The sequence below is a fragment of the Podarcis melisellensis genome, assembly GCF_964234715.1.
Source record: "Podarcis melisellensis genome assembly, chromosome: 8".
In the NCBI taxonomy this organism is placed as follows: domain Eukaryota; kingdom Metazoa; phylum Chordata; class Lepidosauria; order Squamata; family Lacertidae; genus Podarcis; species Podarcis melisellensis.
The window spans coordinates 9,859,471-9,876,789 of NC_138540.1; the positions used below are offsets into that span (position 1 = coordinate 9,859,471).

Sequence of the window (17,319 nt, forward strand, 5' to 3'; positions counted from 1 at the left end):
TAACCACTACACCACACTGGCTCTCACTACACCACACTGGCTCTCAAAGGCTAAGCATGTGCCCCAGCAAAGCGAACAAATGAGATACTGTTTCGTTTTTGACTTTTAATAAAGAATTTGATTATTATTTTTTAAAAGCATTGAAGTAGACATCATGGGGAAAACCAGATCCACATTTCACTGATGAATTGTCAGCAGATGTGCAGGCCGTATTGCCAAAGAAGGCTCGGTGTTTGGCATGCAGAAGGTGCCGCCTTCAATCCCTTGCACATCCACCTAGGGCTGGGAGAGACTCCTGCCAGAAACCGGGAGAGAAGCTGCCAGTCAGTGCAGGCAATACTGAGGCTATGCTCTCACTTTCTCACTTGGTACAAGGCGGTTTCATACATTCGTAAGGTGGTCTGTGTTGTACTCTATCTATCTATCTATCTATCTATCTATCTATCTATCTATCATCTATCTATCTATCTATCTATCTATCTATCTATCTATCTATCTATTTTTTGTATATAATTTTTATTAGTTTCCCATTTAATAATATACAATCATATCATTGTTAACCACTTTACCTCTGGCTCTTTAGAGCCCATCGACTTCCTTCCCTCCCGCCTCAAGGCTTTCAAAATCAACCTTTATATCATTGCATTTTATACGTTTTCCAATTCTAATTTCACTCGTTACAAAAAGACATTAAAATTTAGATTAAAATAAAATGGGAGAAAGTTTCTCATTACAAGTCTTCAGACAACCCTGCTAGTGATGTTTAATTGCTTATTACAGTAATCTTTCAAATATCGTATAAATTTACTTCAGTCCTTTTGGAATACTGGATCACGCTGGTTTCGGATTTTTCCTGTCAGCTTCGCCAGTTCCGCAAAGTCCATCGTTTTCATCTGCCACTCTTCTTTCGTTGGTAGTTCTTGTTGTCTGTCTATCACCCATCCATCTATCTATCTATCTATCTATCTATCTATCTATCTATCTATCTATCTATCTATCACATGGGTATGCAAACTAAGGCCCGGGGCCGGATCCAGCCCAATCGCCTTCTCAAGTGTTTTTACATGATTAGAATATGTGCCTTTATTTAAAATGTATCTCTGGGTTATTTGTGGGGCCTGCCTGGTGTTTTTTACATGAGTAGAATATGTGCTTTTATTTAAAATGCATCTCTGGGTTATCTGTGGGGCGTAATAATTCGTTCATTATTATTTTTTTCAAAATACAGTGGTATCTCAGGTTACAGACTCCGCTACAGCTTCAGGTTACAGACTCCGCTAACCCAGAAATAGTACCTCGGGTTAAGAACTTTGCTTCAGGATGAGAACAGAAATCGTGCAGCAGTGGCGCGAGAGGCCCCACTAGCTAAAGTGATACCTGTGGTTAAGAACAGTTTCAGGTTAAGAACGGACCTCCGGAACGAATTAAATTCTTAACCCAAGGTACCACTGGCTAGTCTGGCCCACCACAAGGTCTGAAGGACAGTGGACCGGCCCCCTGCTGAAAAGGTTTGCTGACCCCTCTGCCTAAACTTTGGTGTGGAGTCCCTGATCTCCTCCCCTTCCACTCCAATTTTCTAATGAATTCTGGAAACTGTAGTCTGATGGGGGGGCGGGGAGTAAGCGGAAGTCTGTAAACAGGAACTAACACCGGCACCTCATCAGAACACAATCCCTCGAGTTTCCTCAATGGTGAGAAAACCGCTTGCAAGTCTGTTTTTATGCTTCCCGCAGAAGGCAAGAAATATTTGAAGGAGGCTGCAAAGAGTGATGGCTGCATGTGTTTGCACCTTTCTTGGGGTGCATTGGCTTAAAAAAAAGAAGACCTGTAAAAAAATATGACTTGGGGGAGGTCAGTGAGACCAAAGAGATGTGCTTTTAAATAAGGTATTTCCTCCAGCTCTTTGAAAGTCCTCATTCCATATGCACAGGGTGTGTTTTATAATGTTATGCTTTATGTATCTGCTTTCGGCTGCTCAGCTGCAGAAATGCAAGCTCCAGAGCTGAGTTTTGGCAATGTCATCAGGATCTCAGGCACGCATTGACTTGATTCCCAGCTCCTTTTGCTGCCTGAGCTGCTTTTTATAAGTCAGCAGTTGCAAAAGTCCCATGTCTCCCTCCCCTCTCCCGCCACCACCTCCAATCTTTGTGAAATCAGCAAAACTGTCTCTTCTGTGCCAGCACACGGGATGTTTTGCTTTACATATTCATCTTATATTCAGCGGCAGAGTCGATTCACATGCCTTTTTTAAAAAAACAAAACAGGTTGCGCTTCTTGCGAAACCTTTGGCAAAGATCCACAGCCATGCTTGTCAGGACTGCTCATCAAAAGATCCTTGCAGGTAGATCGTAAGAAAACATTTATCGCGCCACCCTAGAACTCTTCTTTCACACAGGGCATAGTTAAACTGTGGAACTCACCGCCACAGGAGGCAGTAATGGTGATCAACCTTGTTGTTGTTGTTGTTTAGTCGTTTAGTTGTGTCCGACTCTTCATGACCCCCTGGACCAGAGCACAACAGGCACTCCTGTCTTCCACTGCCTCCCGCATGGCTGATTCCCTTCAGAATGGAGAGGTTTGATCTTCTTGCAGTCCATGGGACTCTCAAGAGTCTCCTCCAGCACCATAATTCAAAAGCCTCAATTCTTCGGCGATCAGCCTTCTTTATGGTCCAGCTCTCACTTCCATACATCACTACTGGGAAAACCATAGCTTTAACTATACAGATCTTTGTTGGCAAGGTGATGTCTCTGTTTTTTAAGATGCTGTCTAGGTTTGTCATTGCTTTTCTCCCAAGAAGCAGAAGTAGACCCATGAAAAACAAATATATAGTGGAATGGTATTGAATGGTTTAAACATAAGTGGGATTGTAATGAAATTAAAAGGTTTTGGGAAATGATATATAACGAACTGAAGAAAATGTTCCAATTAACATTTGTTTAAAAACCTGAAGCATTTTTGTTAGGGATTGTAGGAAAAGACCTGCCAAGGAAATTGAAAAATATCTTTATGTATGCGACAACGGCGGCAAGAGTCTTGATAGCACAAGGCTGGAAGAATGAGGAAATCCCGACTAAAGAACTATGGCAAGAGAAATCGATGGACTACGCAGAATTGGCAAAATTGACACACAAACTACATGACAAGGATAACTGTGATTTTAAAGATGAATGTGAACCCTTAACAAGGTATTTAAAGAAACAACAAAATGAACTGGACTTCTTGGCAGGCTTTGAAGAAACATTCACAAACTTTTTATTGATAACACTCAGATAGATAAATTAAGGATCTATACAGTTTTGTAACATGCAGAAAATAACATAGGTTGATAAACCAGAGAGAGGAGCTGAGGGAATTCTGGGGGGGGGGGAGAGGAGGGGGGGGTTATGTTTTTTTTTGGGGGGGAAGGGAAAAAACAGAGGGGGGAAATTTAAGGATGATACATTTTTTTGATAAAATGTGATGCTGAAATAATTAATAAAAATAATTTTTAAAAAGAATGGTTTAAACATACAACAAATGGTTTAAACATACAACAATTTTAAAATGAAACAAAGTCAAGTTCAGAATTTAGCCCCCCCCTCCTCGATGAATTGATTTAAACAGAAAAATAAAATGAGCTTCTTGTTGACGTAGCCACCGTTCAAAATCTTGCCTAATCCCAAATTTCATTTGATTTACCCATAATACTGTACATAATAAATCTGTGTCCAAATGTTTATAGGAAATAAAATATTCGAACAAAGGTGCCTCCATAATGGCATTTTGTATGCGGGACCGATGTTCCCCAATGCAAACCCCGACTTCTCATGTGGTAGAACCTATATATAATAAATTATATGGACATCAAATAAGTTAAACCACATCTTTAGTTTGACATGTACTGAATTGATGTGTGGAAAATCTAAAATTAGACTTATCATCATAGATCTCTTTGATCCTTAGTGAAAATGGGCAGGATGAACATCTACTACATGTGTAATGGCCAGTGGGGCCAAAATTGCCAATGGACCAAGTAAGAGTCATATCAGTGGGAACCAACATGTCCTTGATAGATTTGGTATCACTAAGGTCAATTAAGAGGAAATGATCACAATCAGGCATGTTCCACAGAATGTGCCAGTGCTTACGTCTGATTCTGATAATTCTATTTGAATAAGCCATATATTCTAACAATCCCGTGACACTGGAATTAGAAGGAGATGTTGTATTTTGAGTGAGAAGTGTAGAACAGTCCTGGATTAAGGATCTTTGCTCCCTAGCAGTTGCCTGAAAGAGAGCCTCCCTTGGAAAACCAAGCTGGACTGGAGACGCCCAGAGGTTGAAGGGGAAAGGAATCCATTGGTCCCTTTGCAACACACTTTTCACCCGAGGAATTCCTGGTTGCAGTAGAAGTTGGCAACCATCCCAAGGAGAGCGATCAGCAGCTGTGGGAAGTTCCGGCGCACAGCTGCCTTGTATTCCTCCATCCTGAGGATGGCATGCAACAGGCTGGTGAGATGTTGCTGGAAGAGAGAGGGGTGCAAGTCACTTTCCCTGCTTTTCTGCAGAATACAGGAATCTCTAGATATTACCCTGGGAAGAAGGAAGCCAGAAAGCAGGTGGTTGGTTCTTACCACTTGGGTGGCAGATTCCGCCAAGGGGCTTTGGTAAAGCTGCTCGGCCGTGAGATGGAGCAGTTGTTCTTGGTCGGCAGATGCCAAAACCTCCTTCCATACTCTCTCGCAGTCTCTGTGAATGCAAAAACAAGAGCAATGGTCAGATTCAAGTCTTCTGTTTGCTGCCATGCTACAGAGAGAGGAAATGGCAGCAAGGGCGTTCTGAGCAAGCCCTGCAGCTTGCCAACGATACTATACAATATGAGAATATTATAATTTAAATTGTCACTGTCCCATACAGAACAACGAAATTGAAAAATCTACATAAGATATTCAAAAACCAACAAGCCTGCCATCCCAGCTATCCCAAGCTGGTTAGCCCCCTAAAAACTCTGATACCCCATTTTTAAATACAATATACTCCCACAGAGACTCCTTACACTGCGTTTAAAACCAAAATCACTTTTGGGTAGAAACTGTTTCTCTGGCAGCTAGTCCTAGGCTTTAGTCTGATAGCCCAGTAGAACCTGTAGGGCTCCATACCCGAAGGGAAACTGGAGGAGGTATTCAGCCACTTTCTCCAGGCGGTGGTGTGACAAGATGGGCAAAGCGAAGACAGCCATGCTTCTGCCTTGCATTACAGGCCCCTGGCTGATCTTATAGAAGGCCTCCAGCAGCACCTTCACCTGTCAGAGAAAAGGAGAGGGTTGCTTGGAGAGTACAAGGAAGCGGGGCTGTCTGCAGGCAGATCCCTCCATCCCTCATTGAAAGAGGGACCCTTGACCTGTGCCACCACAGCCATCTTCCTTCCAAGGTACCACTCAGGGTCCTGGGGAGTATTGGACCCAGGCAGCTCCAGGACGCCAGTTCCCCTATCCATTGTGGGCCAAGAGACGAAGCTTGCCAGTCTGCTCCCAGAAGGAGGAGGATTCCCCATCCCTGAATCCATGTTTCTCAGGACCCTTGGCTGCGGTTCTTGTCCTGACATTGCCAGGCCCCTCTCAACTAACATGTGTCCTGGCCACCCAATGGCATGAGGTGGCCTCCCCTACACCAAAGTGGAGATTCTTCTTCTTTCCTACCTTTGCAGACGCCTTACCTCCACTGCTTTCCCACTAAACTGCTTGATGAACTCTTGCAGCAGGTGGGAGATGTCCAAGGGGTTGAAGCTGCTCTCGACAACCAGGTCTCTGGCCAGGAAGCACATGGCCTCCAAGAGCTGCTCTGCAGGGACAAAGGCGCCAAAGACCTGAAGCAAGAGAGGAAGGTCAGAGATGCCCACAGGGCAGGGCTGGGGAGCAGAAAGCCCTGGTGCTGCCTCTGCGGAACCCAGAACATGTGGCTTGAGAGACAGCGACTTACCCTGGCAAGAGAGTAACAATTATTCACAAACAATTCAGGAACCGGTCCTCCGGTGGATCTGAGGACCTTCTCAGCTCTGGTGATAAGTGTTTGGCTCCTTGACGTTCATGCCAGTGTCTCTGCAAATATAAAAATAAAAATAAAAATCAGTAACTCACATATTCCTCCACTTACCTCCAGGAGTCTTTGGGACGCCATCTTCTAATGTAGTGATTGAGCAAAGGTCACTACAGGCCACCTCTGCCAACCTTGAGATGCTGAGGATGCAGGAAGCTCAGTTCAAACGGTCACAAGTTCCATTGTAGGCAACAGCCCTTGAGAACATGGAATTCATAGCCACAGTGCCAAGGTTCTGGAAGACATTGTGTGGCCTAGTGATTAGAGCGCTGGACTCTCACCTGGGAGAGCAATTTTCAAATCCCCTCTCAGCCCTGAGACTCACTGCGTGACTTTGGGCTAGTCCCCCCCTCTCAGCCTAACCAGCCTTACAGGATGTTTTGAAGAGAATATAGGGAGGAGGAGAAATATGCATGTCGTATTGAGCTCCTTAGGGATGCGGGTGGCGCTGTGGGTTAAACCACAGAGCCCAGATCTTGCCAATCAGAAGGTCGGTGGTTCGAATCCCCGTGATGGAGTGAGCTCCCGTTGCTCGGTCCCTGCTCCTGCCAACCTAGCAGTAGATAAATAGGTACCGCTCTGGCAGGAAGGTAAACAGCGTTTCCGTGTGCTGCTCTGGTTTGCCAGAAGCGGCTTAGTCATGCTGGCCACATGACCCGGAAGATGTACGCCGGCTCCCTTGGCCAATAAAGCAAGATGAGCGCCGTAACCCCAGAGTTGGCCACAACTGGACCTGATCGTCAGGGGTCCCTTTACCTTTACCTTTTATTGAGCTCCTTGGAAGAAAGGCGAGATATAAATGTCATAAACTGATCCACAAACTACCAGCTGTTAAAAGATGACCTATACCAGTATGAGAGCTGGACCATAAAGAAGGCTGATCGCCGAAGAATTGATGCTTTTGAATTATGGTGCTGGAGGAGACTCTTGAGAGTCCCATGGACTGCAAGAAGATCAAACCTATCCATTCTTAAGGAAATCAGCCCTGAGTGCTCACTGGAAGGACAGATCGTGAAGCTGAGGCTCCAATACTTTGGCCACCTCATGAGAAGAGAAGACTCCCTGGAAAAGACCCTGATGTTGGGAAAGATGGAGAGCACAAGGAGAAGGGGACGGCAGAGGACGAGATGGTTGGACAGTGTTCTCGAAGCTACTAGCATGAGTTTGACCAAACTGCGGGAGGCAGTGGAAGACAGGAGTGCCTGGCGTGCTCTGGTTCATGGGGTCACGAAGAGCCGGACACGACTAAACCACTAAACAACAACATGAGCTTCCCTGGAGCAGCTCTTCTGCTTCCTGAGCCTAATGGTGAGTGAGAAAAGGCATATATTTGCATTCTGTCAGCCTGGCATTTAGCAGGAGGCTGCCATTCCGTTCAATTTATGATCTGCACCATGCTTGAACTTTAAAGCCAGCCAGGAGGTGCTCATTCTTAACTTTTTAATGCAGCAAGTTCACCTTATCTATCTCGATCTGGAAGTGCATTAAAATGTGGCAGGCAAGTGAATCTCCCCTCGTGACATGGGGAAATAATTTATTCCAAAGCACCTCTTGGAGGTTGGTTTTATTCCCCCTTTTCTTTTTTGATTTACTGGTGATGGATCAGCCGTGTCTTTAATACAGCTCATGGCCCTGCAGTTAAAATCCCAGAAATTAGAAACACGATGGGCAGATATAAATTGCATTCTCTCTGGAGCCCAAGGCCCCAGGAGCTGACAGCAGCACCCGGGAAAGGCATATGCTATGTGCCACCTGGATTTGCCCACTGTGATCCTTGAAATTGCAAAATACCTTAGGCAGAGGAAGGACTTGTGAAACTCAACTCTTAGCTTGGAAGTCCACACCTTTGATTTCAGTGGTGCTTCCTTTCAGGTAAGGGCAGCTAGAACTTCAAGCTTTACTCAAGGATCCTCCAGGGATTTTCCCTCCTGCAGCTTTTGCCCTTGATATTGACATTTTGATCTGTTCTGGCTGTAGCAGTTCAGGGGTTCTGACCTGAGCTAAGAGCTCTGGGTTGGGCAAAAAAGAGCAAGCCGGGGCAAAGTCTGTATGAATGCAAGGCAAGGCATTCAGGATTCAGCAGCACCCTGTACAGCTCCATGCAGAGCAATAGCAATAATAATAATAATAATAATAATAATAATAATAATAATAATTTTTTATTTATACCTCGCCCTTCCCGGTTCAAAAACTGGGCTCAGGGTTTGGAAAACCGTTAAAATGATATACTGTACAGTGAAATTCAAACAGGGGGATATGAGGAAGTCATGTAACAATGTTATTAAGTTGGGTTTAAATACGGTTGAGATTTATGTTTGTTTATTTGTTTGTTTAAAAAAACCTTTCTGGAAAATTAATATTTTTTTAAAAAACAACAACCAAAAACTGGGCTCAGGGCAGCTAACAACAAATTTAAAACACTTTAATTTTAAAAGCAGCATAAAATACAGTATAAAAACATGAATAACAATAAAATTCAAAGTTCAGAAATCAATTTAGGGGAAATCCATCTAATAAGCATTAGATAATCACCAGGGCTGGCTGGCTGAATTGGTCCTACTTGGACCAGTGAGGAGGCCAGGGGAGAATTAGTTGTGGGGTCTCAGAGCGGGTAATCTTCATAAAAGGGGAGGGGGAGGGCAGAGAAGGGAAATAAAAGCATAGCTGTCAACCTTCCCTTTTTTTGCGGGAAATTCCCTTATTCCAGTGCTGTTTCCCGCTGCTATCCCGGATTGTTAGATATCCCGTAGACTGTCCCCAGGACAGGTGAGGCTGCTGATCCCTTATTTTCAAATCTGAAAGTTGACAGCTATGAATAAAAGGTCTGACTGAATTCAAATTAGAGGCCAGGCGGAATAGCTCTGTCCGACAGGCCCGACGGAAGGAGGTTAAATCCTGGAGGGCCCTGGTCTCATAGGACAGGGCATTCCACCAGGTTGGAGCCATCACTAAAAATGCCCTGGCCCTGGTGGAGGATACTCTGACTTCCTTAGGGCCCGGGACCTCTAAACCAGTGTTTCCCAACCTTTTTTGGGCAAAGGCACACTTGTTTCATGAAAAAAATCTCGAGGCACACCACCATTACAGCCCCATGACGTCAGCGCGCAGCGTCACGCCGGGAGGGACGCACGAAAGTGTAAGTTTCAATTTTTTCCCCTCCCCCTTGCCTTCCTTCTGTGCCAACCGCCAAAAAGCCAAGAAAAAAGCCAAGACTTTAGGGCAGCAGGTCGACACGGAAGAAGCTCCTACCTAAGGACAGGTGCGACGGCCGTGTCCTCTTCTGCCACACTTGGCAGCCCTGCCTCACGGTCGTGACTCCCACCCTGATTTCTCCCCACAGGTCGAGCGGCACAGGCAGCCCAATGTGTCCAGCCCAGACACAAGCCCCGCTTCCCCACTCTAGATCCTGAATGCGACCAAGTGCTCTGGACTCCCGAGCAGGGTGGGAAAGAGGACTCGCATCTGGTAGCCTCCGGGCTCCTCGCCTGCTCGAGGGATGGCATTGCAGGCAAGCTGCTGGCCGTCGCCATCGCCGCCCCCTCATGCGAGTGGACCTGCCCGGAGTGGTGGGCCGGGGGAGGCTCGCTGTCTGTGGGGATGTGGCCCGCACGCGCGGCCCCGCTTCCTCCTGCCCAGGGCTGAGCTCCTTATCCGCGATCTCGGTCTCGCGCACGCGGATCCCACTTATTCCGAAGCTCGCGCCACTAGCCGGGGCTCTCACACCGTGCCAGGGCGAGGCGGCGCGGCCCACTGACGTCATCGCGGCTCACCGCCGCCCTCGACTTCCCTGTTCCCTCCCCTCCCTCGGGTCGCCGTGGTTACCGAGGACTGCAAGCTGCTCGGGCGAGCGTGGGGCATTAAGTGGGAGAAGGAAAATTAAAATTAAAACTCGCCTGAAGGCCGCCTCTCCGGATATCTTTCGAATTTTTTAATTTTTCCCGCGGCCCACCAGGCAACGTCTCGCGGTACACTAGTGTGCTGCGGAACACCGGTTGGGAAACACTGCTCTAAACTACGGCTATTCACGGACCTTAAGGTCCTCTGTGCGGTATACCAGGAGAGGCGGTCCCATAAATATGAGGACAACACTAATGTTGTTTCAGCAGCAACCAACCTCAGAGCTGCAGCTCCTATCGTGAATCAGGTTTGCATCTTGCAGCCTTTGTTTAGAGAGAGAGGGGTGTGTGTACAATATGAACTGTAGGGGAAAGGAGACTGCATTGCCTCTGCTGGCATTTACTGTCCCAAAGTGGAAGGGTATGAGCTCAGAGATTTTTTAATTTTATTTTTAAAAGATTATTTTTTATTGATTCCCCCCCCCCAATTAAACAAAGAATGCACCTTAACAAGCCAGACACAACAATTGCATCTAAATCCACCAAGTTAAATCCCCAGCTTTCTGGTACAGAAACCACAGAGCCTAGGACTTGCAGATCATAAGGTCGGCGGTTCGAATCCCTGCAACGGGGTGAGCTCCCGTTGCTCGGTCCCTGCTCCTGCCAACCTAGCAGTTCGAAAGCACATCAAAGTGCAAGTAGATAAATAGGTACCGTTCCGGCGGGAAGGTAAACGGCGTTTCCGTGCGCTGCTCTGGTTCTCCAGAAGCGGCTTAGTCATGCTGGCGACATGACCCGGAAGCTGTCTGTGGACAAACGCCGGCTCCCTCGGCCAGTAAAGCGAGATGAGCGCCGCAACCCGAGAGTCGGTCACGACTGGACCTAACGGTCAGGGGGTCTTTACATCTTCCAAAAGTGAGCTGAGTTCCAATTTGATGCTAACTGTGGGCATGAAAACCCTCTGCTATTTTTATCTCCCCAACAGGCTATTATTAATCTGTCGTCAGTGTTTGGGATTTCTCTCCCCCCCCCTTTTTTTATATAGGATATACTGTATAAAGTCTCTATAAACTCAGCAGCATGATTTATGACCCGCCACCAAGGGACAACAGGAAAGTAATTCAGCAATGTCGCTTTGGGTTGCCTTCTTAACTCAGGTGCTTAGGATTAATGTCTACCCTGTCCACTACCACATGCTGAGGGATCTTTTACTAGGCTACAGGTGAGTCCAAATAAGCCAAAGGGGCCAAACCAACCAGATTCCCCATGGGGAGATTTGCTCACCTGCTTTTAGGAGATCATTTATCCAATCGAGATTCCATGCAGGTGGATCTTCCCTGGGGTGGATATCCTCACGTAAGACAGTTTGGTTCAGTGGAGATGTGTGCCTTCTGCCAGCTGCCTGGGGTCGTTCACAGGACGCCGTGTCTCTCTCTTCTCTTATTTACGGCGCTTGTATCCAACTTGGCACCTCAGAGTAGTCCCAAAGGGGTTTCCAATCTAATCAATAAAACAAAATCATAGAATTGTAGATTTGGAAAGAACCCCAAGGTGCATCTAGTCCAATTGCATACAAAACAGGAATCCAATTCAAGAACCCTTTGCAAATGGGCACCCAACCTCTGTGTACAAAAAACCTCCAAAGAAGGAGAGTCCACCACCTTCTGAGGGCATCTGAATTGATATCCCATCTTTTACTCCAAGGAGCTCAAGATGACATACATAGTTCTCACCTTCTCATTTAATCCACACAACCTGGCCCCAGGTCACCCAGTGAGCTACACAGCTGAATAAGGAGGTATTTGAACCCTAGTCTCTCCCAGGGTTTCCCCTTCTGAGAAACAGCTCTTCACTTCACTCACAGAAGCTGCTCAGTTCTGCTCCTGGTGAGCAGTTGCTGGCGTGGTTAAAAAAACACACATTCTATGATGTCACAGTAGGAGGCTTGCAGGCGCTGGGCAACCAAAGTTGGCATGAGTGTTACACAAATCTGAAGGTGCACACATAGCAGACACACACCCTAGAGAAAAACCAATCCTATTCCCTGAAAAAAAGAGACACTTTCTTTGAGTTCACAGAGCAATCCTGAAGCCATCTTGACCCTCTTAATGACCCCAGACATTTACTCTGCCGTTGAAGGAAAAACCTTTTCCAAATGTTATTTTCACTTACAAATCCTTCCAAAGCTATAAACATGAGGAGGCACCTCTCTTTGGGGAAGGGGAGGCAGCTGCCGCTGTCCAGAGGACTCCTAAGGAGAGGGGAGAGGAGAAGAGGGAACACTCCACAAAGGAAGGAGTCAGAAAAAGGACGAGAGGCTGCCATCTCTGCTGGCAAGGGGTGACATAGCTGGGCTCCGGAGCCTCACAGAAAGAATGTAGTTGGTCAAGGGAGCCATGGACTCAAAAAAGTCAAAAATCTCTGGGGCTAAGGGAAACCCAGCTAGATTGAAGGGGGGGGGTATAAAAAAAATTATTATTATCTTTAAAAGTTCTTACACACACTTGTCTTGGTTCCTCACCTCCATGCAACATGTAAGGTGAGAAACTCTGTCACAACAGTAAAATTAAGATCTGCCTTGCTTTGACTGGTTCCTGCCGCCGCTCATTTTTCTCTGAGCCATCATGGATTTAGCCCCAACCCCAAGAAACCAGTAACTGAAGGAGGTGGGTTGTGGGAATTGAAGCGTATGCTTTCTGCATACAACACACCCACTGCCAAGCAGCTCCATCTCACCTGCCCCCAACCCCATACCACCCTCTCTCCAAAAATAGACCGGGGTCACTGAGTCCTTCCCAGCAATAGAATCAGCCGTACTGGAAGATTCCTAAAATGTTAATAATCCAGGGTTCAGAAGGTTCTGTTATAAGAATTCCAAGGTCCCAAATATAAAAGAAATGTTCATAAATGTACATGGCAAACACATACAGAAGTAGAGGGGAGCAATCCAGAAGCCATTTGGACTCTCCCAAACCATTTGGACTCTCCCAAATTGACTTCAAACATTTCTGTGCAAGGAGGAAGGAAAGGGGAAATTCGCCTCTCCATTGTCTTTTGCTTACCTGTCTTAAGGATGTATTTGTGTATGAATAGGGTGAGCCTGTGACCTGAATTCAGGAATTAAGGTATTTACCATCACAAAAGAATGGCCAGGCAGCCCAGGTAAAGCAGTCAGTTACCATTAACAAATATCCTGTCCAACAGGATTTCTGCTGTTGCCCGCCTCCTTCTGTGATGTATGTATGATGTTTTGGGGGGTGGTCTTGAGCTACAGGGTGGGCAATTTCAAAAGTCCATATAAGGGTTTCCACACCATTGTTCTGGCTTCCTCCTCCCTCCTGCATGTGGTGAGTGAGGACCCTGTTGCAACAGTTGAATAAAGATCAGGCTTACTGGCTGCTTTCCTTCTCAATATTCTCTGGCTGGCCTCTGTTATTTGCTCCTACCGATGGGGAACCCACTTAAGGACTCCGTACGGGCTCTTGCATACCTCATAGGGGGAAAGGAGCAGGCTTTTTCTATAACATAGGACTTCACATTTGCACACCGCCAAGTTGGGCCAGTGCTCCAAGAAAGGGCCCAAATATGCCTTCATGCCTCTTTCACCTCCTCCTCACACACAAACACTACTCTCCCTTGTGTATTTCCATCTCAACAGATTGCATACCCTCCAACATTTCTCTGTTGGAAATACGGATGTCCTATTATTATTATTATTATTATTATTATTATTATTATTATTATCCGCCCAGCCACTCTGGGCTGCTTTCAACATACAGTACATAACAACATAATAAAACATTAAAGACTTCCTATACAGGGCTGCTGCCATCAGATTGCTTCTAAAGGGTACATAGTTACTTCGCTCCTTGGCTCAGGGGTCAAATAATTCCATACCCTCCAACATTTCTCTGATGAAAATAGGGACGTCCTAAGGAAAAGTGGGACATTCTGGGGTCAAATCAGGAACCCAGACGACTTCTGTAAATCCTGGACAGTCCCTGGAAAAGAGGGACACTGGGAGAGTCTACGCCACAGGAAGAAGCTGTACAGAGACGCAGGGAGACTCTGCCACATCCTGGGTGACGCCAGCTGAGGTCCCAAGGCCCAGGTGGCCAAGGATTGAGAACCAGCTTCTCCCAGAAGAAGGCCAGAAGGACCAGGGAGCCTGGAGGTCCTCCTTAGGAATCAGGGACTGCCCAAGACCTGGCTGGACGGTCAGGACAGTCCTGGGAGCCAGAAGGGCCTCATCCAGGAGCAAAGCCCCAGCTGGGGTGGCCACCTGGCCTTCCAAAGACGGTCTGATTCCCTTTTGGGGGCACAGAGTCCCCTGCTCCCATTGGAATGCCGTTGGTCACGTTCTTTAAGGCATAAGAAATAAAATGTCAGAGTTCTTCCCTCACCCTAACCTGCTTGTCTTGCGCAGCCTACCTGGCTAGGCACCTTGCAAGAGGAGTCCGCCCTCCCTAGCTGGCTGATTGACGCTCCAGGCTAGCCAATAGAGCTCATCAGACAGCAATCTCTTCTGGGTGGGTGGAGCTGCTGCCAATGGCTCCCACAGAAGCAGCCAGACCTTTCCTGGAGCAGCACCCTCTGCTTGCAAAGCTCCCTCTCCCTTGGCCTCTTGCTGGGGGTCTAAGGGGTATCTGGGCTCCTTTCCACCTCTAGAATGGAGGCTGCAAAGGAGGCCTTCTTCCCTTGAGGGTTCTGTCGCTGAAATGGCCCGTGTTATGTACTGAAGTTCTCACCCTGGGCCAGCAGGGGATACTGTAGATAGTTATGCAAATAAGGGATCGAAAATGACATTCAGTGATTGGATAGTTTTAGCAAGTTGTAACAGTAACATTGTACTGGAGCTCTATATAAGCAGGCTGACTGAACCTTTCAGTTCAGTTCTGTCCTGACCTGTAAATAAACAAGAGCTGTTTGAAGAATCGCTGTGTCGTCTGATATGTTCACCCACAACTTAACAGCCCGCATGAAGGCTGGCATACAAATTTTAGAAATCATCACCACCACCTGCTATTCGCTGGGCATTAAAGCGCCATAACCATAGCTGTCAACTTTCAGATTTGAAAATAAGGGACCAGCAGCCTCAAAAATAAGGGAACAGCAGCCTCACCCGTCCTGGGGAAAGCCTACGGTATATGTAACAATCCGGGATAGCAGCGGGAAGCAGTGGGAAACAGCGCTGGAATAAGGGAATTTCCCAGCAAAAAAAAGGAAGGTTGACAGCTACAACCATAACCTTCCTATATTGGAGCTCTCAGGGGGATGAAGGGTTATGCCCCTTAGGATGTTGGAGGCAAAGCTCCATGAGGAAGAGAAGCAGAATTTATTGTTATCTCTTTCCCCTTCCTTCCTTCCTTCCTTCCTTCCTTCCTTCCTTCCTTCCTTCCTTCCTTCCTTCCATTTTGGACTGGTTTCTAAATTTACCATCCTTCTGGCAGACAGAAATTCAGCAGGTAGGGGAGCATTTCCTTTCAATCTTCTTTTTGGGATGTTTGCACTTACAGATCACTTCTATTTCATCATTGTAATTGATTGCTTTGAAGCCGTTTCTGCACTGGGTAAAGTAATTTTTAGTCGTCCCCCCCCCCAATTCCCCCACACCCCCACCAATATAAGGGCCTTATATTGCCTAACCACAGAATACTCTCCAACATTTCTCCGATAAAAAGAGAGGGGTCCCATTGCATAATGATGATTTTACTGTTTATACTCCAAACATCTTACTGGGTTTCCCCAGACACTCTAGGCAGCTTCCAACATATAAAAAATCATAATAAAACACTAAAAATTAAACAAACAAACAACAACAAATAACAACAACAACTTCCCTATAAAGGATTGCCTTCTGACGGATCGGGGAACAGATAACTCCATACCCTCCAGGCCATTTTTCCAATGAGAGGGACACTCTAAGGAAAAGTGAGACAATCCAGGATTCAATCAGAAACCGGGATGGTTTTGCTAAATCAGAGACACCCCTGGAAAATAGGGACACTTGGAGGGTCTGCCAAAGGGGGCAACCGAAGGCCCAGCCTTTCCTTGCAAACAAAGTTGGAGGCCGTATTTCTATTTCCTATCAGGGAGGCCCTTGACTGGGCCAGTCCAGCCGCCTTCCGACCTCAGCCCTTGTCTGTGGGGCAATGCAGAGGCCTTGCAGTCGCTTGCTCCCAGGAAAGGTGGGGTGTCAGGGGTTCTGTCTGCTCCTTGGGGTCTCCTGCTCTCAGCTGAGTCCGCATCACAAGGCAGGACAGGCTTCGCAAGCCTGCATTGGGATTGGCCGCCTAGTTTCAAAGCTGCCAATCCTGCCCTAGATGGGTGTCGCCAGGGGCGGGCGGAAGTGTATATAAGCCCTGTTTCGCCAGTCTGCTCTGGGCGCCTCTAGGAAGCCTGGAGGCTGAATGGCTGCCCTGGGTCTTGCTGAAACCCACCTCTCTTCCCTTTGGGAGGACAAAGGGCCCTTGGAGCCAGGCTACCAATTCTCCATAAACACCCACCCACCGCATCCTGGAACCTGTAGGATAAGGGGGTTGTATTTGAGCCCCTCAAGTGAGCCTGTGCATTTGCATAATTTCTTGTTATCTCTTCCCTCCCTCCCTCCCTTCCTTCCTTCTATTTTGGACTGGTTTCCACATTTATGATTATTCCGGCAGGCAGAAATTCAGCAGGTGGGGGCCATTTGCCAGGCACTGCCTGCTGCCTGTGGGGCCCATTTAAGCCCCCAGGGGAATCTGTGTGACTGCAGTATAATGTTTATTGCTTTCATTTTATCGATCAATGGGCTCATTAGATAGTAAAATTCATGTGAAATTGCTTTTTTTAGGGGTTGTTTTTAAAAGTCTAGAACGGATTAATCCGTTTTGTATTACTTTCTATGGGAAAGCGCACCTTTGTTTGGAAACGCTTAGGTTTGGGAACGGACTTCGAGAACGGATTAAGTCTGAGAACCAAGGTACAGTGGTACCTCGAGTTAAGTACTTAATCCGTTCCAGAGGTGCGTTCTTAACCTGAAACCGTTCTTAACCTGAAGCACCACTTTAGCTAATGGGGCCTCCCGCTGCCGCCGCGCCGCTGGAGCACGATTTCTGTTCTTATCCTGAAGCAAAGTTCTTAACCTGAAGCACAATTTCTGGGTTAGTGGAGTCTGTAACCTGAAGCGTATGTAACCTGAAGTGTATGTAACCTGAGATACCACTGTACCATTATGACTACCAATGCTCCATAAACACCCACCCAGCCCATCCTGGAACCTAGGGTAGGACAAGGCAGTTGCAAGTGAGCCCCTCAAGGGAGCCTGCGCATTTGCCAGGCACTGCCTGCTGCTGCCTGTGGGGCCCAGATCAGCCCCCCAGGGGAATCTGAGAGGGGCTGGAGCCCCACAGCCCCCTTGGAGTTGG

The 17,319-nt window shown here is 46.9% G+C and overlaps 1 protein-coding gene and 1 long non-coding RNA gene across 2 annotated transcripts in view; one reads left to right on the top strand and one right to left on the bottom strand.

The window, feature by feature from the left end:
* The window catches only part of LOC309376694, an 88,827-nt gene that overhangs the window by 49,680 nt on the left and 21,828 nt on the right, over positions 1-17,319 (top strand). The gene's annotated exons all lie outside the window — the stretch shown is intronic.
* Positions 3,384-6,080, bottom strand: LOC309375879 (uncharacterized protein). Its single transcript, XM_081921798.1, has 5 exons — positions 5,961-6,080; positions 5,698-5,847; positions 5,142-5,284; positions 4,617-4,731; positions 3,384-4,505 (listed from the first exon to the last, which is right to left on the bottom strand). Exons 2-5 carry the CDS (start codon positions 5,803-5,805, stop codon positions 4,365-4,367), a joined length of 507 nt encoding a protein of 168 aa, XP_081777924.1. The 5' UTR covers positions 5,806-5,847; positions 5,961-6,080; the 3' UTR covers positions 3,384-4,364.

Bases quoted from the DNA above. Each gene is read 5' to 3' on its own strand.
- LOC309375879 (XM_081921798.1), bottom strand. From the start codon at position 5,805: ATGTGCTTCCTGGCCAGAGACCTGGTTGTCGAGAGCAGCTTCAACCCC. The intron at 4,732-5,141 runs GTATGGAGCCCT...TTGCATTCACAG, and splicing joins CTCCTCCAGTTTCCCTTCGG to AGACTGCGAGAGAGTATGGA. The intron at 4,506-4,616 runs GTAAGAACCAAC...TCTCTCTTCCAG, and splicing joins CGGAATCTGCCACCCAAGTG to CAACATCTCACCAGCCTGTT.